Here is an 8,647-nt window from a genome sequence, read left to right as displayed (position 1 = left end):
TTCTTCCTAAACCTATTACTCTGATAACTGAGCATCCAGTGCTCAGCTTCCTTGCACATCTTTATCACGTCTTTTTTTTTGTATCTAATCTTGTAGCAGATTTTTATACTATGACTCAACATTCCAGGATTATAGTATCCTTCCCATCCAACCTGATGCTTTGTGATTTCAGTAGCAATTTGTGAATACACAAGAGTCTAGAGGAGTCCTTTTCCAGTGTTAAGACTATCTATATGGATGCTAACGGCTATCTTTCTCTCTTTTTTTCTTTTCTTTTTCTTTTTTTTTTTGATTGTCTGTCTTCTTCAATTCCTGCTCTTGTGGGCTCCAGCTTTGTTCTGAACTGATCCTTACAGTCAGTTCAGCTGTTTCATTTGCACTGTGTTCTCACTCTTGCTGGTGTTCTACTACTTGAGTCATGCACCTAATTGCTGTCCTATGACATTCTTTACACAATTAATTCATTTTTTGTTGTTGTTGGTGGCCATGGGGCTTGAACTCAGGGCCTGGATGCTGTCCCTGAGCTTTTTTGCTCAAGGCTAGCACTCTACCACTTTAGGACACAGCACCACTTCTGGCTTTCTGGTAGCTAATTGAAAATAAGAGTCTTACATATTTTCCTGCCTGGGCTATCCTTGAACTGTAATCCTCAGATCTCAGCTGCCTAAGTAGCTAGGATTGCAGGTGTGAGCCACCAGCATCTGGATCACAATCAATTCTTCTTCTTCTTCTTCTTCTTCTTCTTCTTCTTCTTCTTCTTCTTCTTCTTCTTCTTCTTCTTCTTCTTCTTCTTCTTCTTCTTCTTCTTCTTCTTCTTCTTCTTGTCCTGGAGTTTGAACTCAGGGCCTGAGCATTGTCCCTGGCTTCTTTTTGCTCAACATTAGCACTCTACTACTTGAGCCACAGTGCTACTTCTGGCATTTTCTATATAGGTGGTGCTGAGGAATCAAACCCAGGGCTTCATGTATACTAGGCAAGCACTCTACCACTAGGCCACATTCCCAGCCCCACAATCAATTCTTATTTTCCAATATTGATTACCCATCACAGCAAATTGTCATTATATTATTTTGTGTGCATTATTGCATGCAAATTATTTCCAGTCAGGAGTGAAACTGGAAAGAGGAAGAAAGCCCTCACTTGCTACAGTCCAAGAAATTACAAAATTATGCAATCTGGGAAAATTAGCTCTGTGTGAAGAAAAAACTTCTGATGTTCTGGATGTTATTCAAGAGGGATTGTGCAAAAAGAAAAAAAATAGTGTGCTTCGTTTGCAAGTTGTTAGTATATATAGCACCAACCTTGTCTCCCCCAACAAGCAGCCTCGGCACCTCTGGCTCACCTGGAGCTTCAGCAGGAGCAAACAACCTAGGTGAAGTGCTAGAACTTTTGTTCTTTGGGAATTTTCTCTCCCCATCAGCATTCTTGTACTGTATCCCAGCTTACTCTCTCTGTACCCTATCTGAATCTACTGTTCTGATTAATAGTGTTCTGATTGTGTTCTCCACAGGTGAGTACTTTGTAGGATATTGTGTGCTTCTGTGTGAGTTCTGTGATGGATAGGGCTGACATTCTGCAAATACTTATTGAGCATTTAATTTATTTCATATTGCACAGAGATCTGTTGGCTACAAAATCCTCCAACGAGTCTTTGTAAATTTCCTATACAATTGAGTTTCAGAAATGATAAGGGATGATTGAAATGCAAAGTAACTAGACACCAGTAGCACATGCCTATAACCCTAGCTACTTAGGAGGCCAAGATCTGGGGGTAGAGGTTCATAGCCAGCCCAGGAAAAAAAGTTCATGAGACTCTTTCTCCAAAAATTCCAGCAAAAATTCTGGGCTAGAGGCATGGCTCAAATGGATGAACACCAGCTGTGAATGAAAAAGCCAAACAAGTACAGTTCAGGCCTTGCCGTTCAGGCCTCAGGAGAAAAAGAAAAGAAAAGAAAAACCAACAAAATAGCTTATGGTAATAGTTGGCTGCAATTGCTCAGATACTGAGATTCTAATTACAATTAGAGAATTAAAAGCTCTATTGATCATCTGTTTATGAACATATGTGAGTATGTTTCTATTAAAATTGATTGAGGTACAAGGACAGGTCAATATTACAGAAAACAAAACCCCCAAATGAAAGATAAATCATGGTTATGTTGTGTTTCTTTGATGCTACAGCAGGATGAAGCTGTCCGTTGGCTTCATTCTCTGCCTCCTTTTCCTGGGAGTTGCCAGTGATAACATTTTCTCATTCCTCAAGGAAGCTGGTCAAGGTAAGGAAAAGAGGGGCATGAGGTTGCTTGCAGGTGCCAAGAATCCACCAGATCACAGAGACCACATCTATACTGCATAAACTTATTAGTGAAGCCATCAATGAATAAAACAGCCTTAACGTTTTGAACATTACATCCCTGTGCCAGCTTTGAAACTTTTCTTTGCGGACTCTAAGGCCTGAGACCATATAAGCTTGGGACAGAAACTTTTCGGTCCCCTATTGGGAATGTAGTGAGCGCTCACTTCTGTTTGCTTACAGTGAAGCTGCTGCATCAAATGCATGGAGTGTTGGCACGGAGACTGAGCAGAACCCGTGTAGCACCCAACTCCCCGGAGTAACAACCAAGGACAACTGAGGTTTTTTTTTGTTGTTGTTGGGTTTTTTTTTTTTTTTTTTTTTTTTTTGCCAGTCCTGGGGCTTGAACTCAGGTCCTGTCCCTGTCTTCTTTTTGCTCAAGACTAGCACTCTGCCAACTTGAGCCACAGCGCCACTTCTGACCCTTTCTCTATATGTGGGGCTGAGGAATCGAACCTAGGGGTTCATGTATACGAGGCAAGCACTCTTGCCATTAGGCCACATTCCCAGCCTGACAACTGAGTTTTAAACATACTTTAGGCTCCATTCTAAGAGCATTGTGGGAACAAACCAGAGTTTTTTAATGTTTTAATCATGTGATATAGGCACCATTGATAGAGAGAAGCTGACTCACAAAGAGCTGAAGATATCTAGGAAAAAGTCCCAAAGAGCAGAGTTGAACCTAGGCAGACTTGTTTCTTAGATTTTACTGTGCTGTTTCCAAATCAAGAGTATGAGTTTTGTGAACACAGATCTCATTTTTTTTTAAGTCTGAGAAATGGGAAATAGTGGTATGGCGTGCTTTGGAAGGCCATTCTAGTGCTGCTGTCTACAGAAGACAGAATGAGTTACCTTGCTGACAGTTCTGTAGAAGCTGAGACACAGCTAGGAAACTAACACTGCCACCACACTGCTAATGATATGGCAAGATTTAGCTTTCAAATTGATTATTTTTTTTTGCTTATTTATTTGGAGTATAGATTTTAAAACTCAGACCTCAAGGCCTACTTGCTAGATCGGCAATCTACCACTTGAACCACATCCTCAGAACTAAATTGCAGAATTAAAAAATTTCTAGTACCATTTTTCTGGGATGGTCTGAATAATTTATTTTATTTTATTATTATTATTATTATTATTATTATTTTGCCAGTCCTGGGCCTTGGACTCAGGGCCTGAGCACTGTCCCTGGCTTCTTTTTGCTCAAGGCTAGCACTCTGCCACTTGAGCAACAGTGCCACTTCTGGCCGTTTTCTATATATATGGTGCTGGGGAATTGAACCCAGGGCTTCATATATGTGAGGCAAGCACTCTTGCCATTAGGCCAGATTCTCAGCCCTCTGAATAAATATTTTAAGGTTTTGCTGTTGGTTCAATATAAAGTCTCACACAATCTAAAGCTGAAACACCATTTATTCCATAAGTTGTTATTTTTCAAAATCTTGTTCTAGAACCTTCTAGAAGGTTCCCAAGAGCCAGGAATGCTTTGTGAAATAATGATGCCTGGATTTTTATATCCTCCTGTTACCTCCTCCCCCAACCAAAGTGTCTGAGAAATCCAACCTGATTAAGAACCCCAAGTAATTTTTCATGCACAGTAAAGGTTGGGTTTTCTGCTCATGAACTTTAAAATCAAATGTGCCAGGTATTTTAGAAATATGTGTTAAGCAAGTCTGGACTGCTAAGGGTCCATCTAAATCAATAAGAATAAGCAGAGAAAGACTGTTGTAACTTCCAATACAAGCTATCCATCTGAACACCAAAAGCAATAACTCCATAAAATCAAAACAAATTATCTCAAAGGTGAATTATACTCATAAACCATGATTATGACTCTGTTAGATTCTTTCCCTTTCTTAATTTTAAAGATATTTTCTATCTAATTTGAGTATGATAAGATTCCATCTGTCTATAAGTCCCACTGATGTTAGTTTTATCCTTTTTTTTCCCTTTCCCTTCCACCTTTCCTAAAGACCAGAGATGTGAAAATATACTGAGCACCCATCATGGTCTACAAATTATATTTGTCTTTCTCTGGTCTTCTGTATAACCCCTGAGAAATTCCCACTTTATCAAGGAGGAAACTAAAGTTTTGAAATTAGTGGTCAGTTGTCCATTTTCTACATCAAATTATCCAGTTTTTTTACATCTCTCTCAGATGTTCTCATTCTGACAACAAGAATAACATTCTTCACTGACTAGATTTGATTCCTAGTCAATCTTTCATTGGCTCGGATTCTACAGCCTCTCTCAGAAATCCCATGTTCTTAGCCTTTGGCCAGAAACTTCCTGAATTTTTCTAAATAGAATGCTTTATTGTGCAATGAAACATCCCCAAAGACCATTCCACCTCTTCTTTATATGTACCACACACAGTCAACAAAAAAGCAATAAAACTATGAGTGAGATCAGCTAGAATAAAACTTGTGCCAAGTGTAATTGTCCAGGGATTATGTCCAGCGCATTGACCAGAGATGTGAAAGGTAAATGAATACTTATTTCGAATCAGTCAATACAAGGGACTTTTCAAAGACTGAAATAGTTGAAATTGGAGGAACTTTTCTATTTCCTCTGTTTTGTCAAGGCATGATCATCTTCATCATTCTCTTTCCTTTCCAGGGACTAGGGACATGTGGCGAGCTTACAGGGACATGAGAGAAGCCAACTGGATAGGGGCAGATAAATACTTCCATGCCCGGGGAAATTTTGATGCAGCCCGAAGAGGACCTGGGGGTGTGTGGGCTTCTAAAATAATCAGGTAAGGTAGGTTCTGGGTTAGCAAAGCATGACTGCCTTGGGCAGTTAGGAGGGGGGAGTCTCTACACAGAGGTTTCCCATTGAGATGAAGTCCCCTCCTCTTGCCCAATCTCCCTGATAGCCATGAGTCATCCGTCCCCACCCACTTCCCATCTGCTGCCCCTGTGCTGTTTCTCCAGGCAAGTGAAGAGCCTGGACCAGTATCTCAACTCCTCTTTCTTTGGCCTTCTTGGACTCCAAATAGACATCCCTTGGAAAGAGATTTGACAGAATGGGGTTGCTGCTTATCATCCTGGTGATCAGTCTTCCTTTCTGCCTTGATTGCAGTGATGCAAGAGAGAATTTTCAGAGATTAACAGGCCGTGGAGCAGAGGACTGTAAGGAAGACCAATTTGCCAATGAATGGGGCCGGAGTGGCAAGGACCCCAATTTCTTCAGACCTCCTCGCCTGCCTGAAAAATACTGAGCATTCTGCTCACTGGGTTCTTAGCAAATCCAGCTGTGGGCCCTGAGTACAGGGCCAACTGGTGAACTAAATTCTCTATCTGTAATGGCTTAATAAAAGCTTGTAGAAATCCAAGTGCTTGTGAAATCTAATTTGTCATTATAATCTGGATTGAGCACATGGAAGTATTCTTGTGAATGCAGGCCAGAGGGATGATTAAAAACATAGTCTTTGTTTCACTTTTTAAAAGAGTGTAAGAGAATCCTCTGGGCAACTTCAGCAATGAAGTTTAAAACTTGATAAACATAAACAAATTCTCAGAAGAATGTAATTTACAAAGACTAGAGAAAAATATCTGGGTTCATCTATAATTATCTTAAAACTTTAAATCTTTACACACACACACACACACACACACACACACACACACACACACTAGACCTAGATGATAAATTTAATCCCAGAAAAGGCAAAACTATTCCCATGTTGTTCAAACAACTTCATAGAATAGAAGGAAAATATTCCTCAACCCTTTCTTCTAAGGAAGGAGAACTGCCACAAAAAAGGAAGGAAAATATCTAAGAGTAAAAGTCCTCGGAGTTACCATGTGCTGTCCTCATCAGTGACCACCTGCATGATCAAAAGATAGCCTTAGGTTATGTCTCTTACATAATGCAGAAGATTCTGCCATCTTGAAGGAGAAAGCTTTCAGATATATAGTTTCTTTCTCAAATTGCAGCCACTCCCTTGGGTCTGCTGCCCACATAGCTCTGGTTATAGTAGGTTATTCTCCTGTCCAATTGGCTGGGTTCTTCGTCCTGTGTTCCCCAGGAATCTGGGTTTCTCACTTGTCTCTCTTCTTGGTATAGAGGCCTGGTCTCTGCAGTCTTTTCCTCCTTTCACTGTCATTCCTGAACCAAGTGTTAACCAGTCATTATCCATGACACTAAGAAACCCCTTTCAAAGCAATTTCCCTTCTCTCTTTCCCCACTGTGTGTTTCAGGCCAGAATAAAAAGTCACCTTCCCAGCACATCAGATCTGTAACAGTGTATGCCTCCCCAGAACTGTGTTAGACCTTCTTAAGAATCCATATCCAGGGGCTGGGGATATAGCCTAGTGGCAAGAGTGCCTGCCTCGGATACATGAGGCCCTAGGTTCGATTCCCCAGCACCACATATACAGAAAACGGCCAGAAGCGGCGCTGTGGCTCAAGAGGCAGAGTGCTAGCCTTGAGCGGGAAGAAGCCAGGGACAGTGCTCAGGCCCTGAGTCCAAGGCCCAGGACTGGCCAAAAAAAAAAAAAAAAAAAAGAATCCATATCCACCTTTGTCAGTCAGTGGGGATAATGTGAATCCTTCTGCTGATTGGTCTTCAAGTTTCTCTAACACTGATCTAGAGAAATGTCACCAGAGACAGAGGTTGGAGTGGGAAAAATCCCCAGAGAAAGAGAGGTTTTCCCTACTCAATTCCCCAGGATCTTGAAGTTTATGATGAAAAGAGTTTCAAAGACTTTTATAAAATAAAACTTACAAAGTAGAAGGCCAGGGGCTGGGAATATGGCCTAGTGGCAAGAGTGCTTGCCTTGTATACATGAAGCCCTGGGTTCGATTCCTCAGCACCACATATACACAAAATAAATAAATAAAAATAAAGTGCCTTCAGGCATCAAAACCTTAAAAAAACACTAAGTAGCGGGCCAGCAAAGATTTAGTTGGCAATGTAGAACAAAGCAGAGAGAAATAGAAGTGGGGGGAAACACCCCTTGACATACAAGGAATAGGTTAGTTAATAGATTCAAAAGGCTGTGTGTGCTTTTCCTAGAAAGGTTTATATTTCTGAGGCTGGGGGATTTCATTCTGAGGCTGGGGAACTTTCATCCAGGTAAGTGGTTGCCTGGATACCTTCAATCATTTGTGTAAGCTTTTGTTTTAATCTTAAAACTCAAACATACAATGGGTGTAGGATGGCTTCACAATTAAAGACTCTTGTGAAAAAGGTATCTGCATCTTATGAGTGATTTCTTTTTCTGGTTAAAAAATTACCCTGGGGGCTGGGAATATGGCCTAGTGGTAGAGTGCTTGCTTCACATACATGAAGTCCTGGGTTCTATTCCCCAGCACCACAAATATAGAAAAAGCCCTAAGTGGCACTGTGTCTTAAGAGCTAGAATACTAGCCTTGAGCAAAAAGAAGCCAGGACAGTGCTCAGGCCCTGAGTCCCAAGCCCGAGGACTGGCAAAAAAAAAACAACAAACCCTGTACTCATGGATTAAATTGGGCAAGAGTGTTTGTCTCATATACGTGAAGCCCTGGATTTGATTCCTCAGCACCACATATACACATAAAGGCCAGAGTGGTGTTGTGGCTCAAGTGGCAGAGTGCTAGCCTTGAGGAAAAAAGAAGCCAGGGACGGTGCTCAGGCCCTGAGTCCAAGCCCCAGGACTGACCAAAAAAAAACAAAAAACAAAGGGCTAAATTATTCATCTAATGAAATTGTATCTCATTTGATATACAAAGAATGAAATACATGTGTATAAAATTCTTGAATAAAATTCTTGAATAGTTGATTCAACCAATTCCTTGCTACTCTAGTGACTTTTATCCTTAATTTCTGGTTCTGTTATTTCCTGACTCTGGCTTCTTTTCACACACACACACACACGTATGTGTGTGTATGTATGTATATACACACATATATTACAATATATTATATTGTATAATAGATTATACATATATATTCTGATTTTGATGTCTCCTTCAGCCCCATCTTACCCTGCCTCAGAATGACAGTGGCAATAGCTTCCACTGATGATGAGATGACTATGGGCCAAACAATGCTGAAAATGATTTCATGTGTTATCTGTGCTATTGGATCTTCTCACTTCAGTGATCCTTTTAGGGCTGGGGAAACTTAAAGTGGAAACAAATATAAAAAACATATTCAAGTTACAGTTTGATGCCGGAGCCAATTTTCTTTCTTCCTTTATTGGAAGTATTGGGGATTGAACTCAGGATCTTCTGCACACAAATTAAGCACTCTACCACTTGAGCCATGCCTCCATCCCCCTTTGGCCCTAGTTATTTAAAAAGTAC

General features: G+C 40.6%; 1 protein-coding gene across 1 annotated transcript; it reads left to right on the top strand.

Moving 5' to 3' along the window:
* Positions 1-1,333: 1,333 nt before the first annotated feature.
* Positions 1,334-5,680, top strand: LOC125361433 (serum amyloid A-1 protein-like). The gene is made up of 4 exons (XM_048359918.1): positions 1,334-1,372; positions 2,182-2,276; positions 4,973-5,111; positions 5,438-5,680. The coding sequence occupies exons 2-4, from the start codon at positions 2,186-2,188 to the stop codon at positions 5,574-5,576; spliced, it is 369 nt and encodes a 122-aa protein (XP_048215875.1). The 5' UTR covers positions 1,334-1,372; positions 2,182-2,185; the 3' UTR covers positions 5,577-5,680.
* Positions 5,681-8,647: the final 2,967 nt, after the last annotated feature.

Source organism: Perognathus longimembris, chromosome 13 (genome assembly GCF_023159225.1).
Source record: "Perognathus longimembris pacificus isolate PPM17 chromosome 13, ASM2315922v1, whole genome shotgun sequence".
In the NCBI taxonomy this organism is placed as follows: domain Eukaryota; kingdom Metazoa; phylum Chordata; class Mammalia; order Rodentia; family Heteromyidae; genus Perognathus; species Perognathus longimembris.
This window is presented reverse-complemented; position numbering and strand designations above follow the sequence as displayed.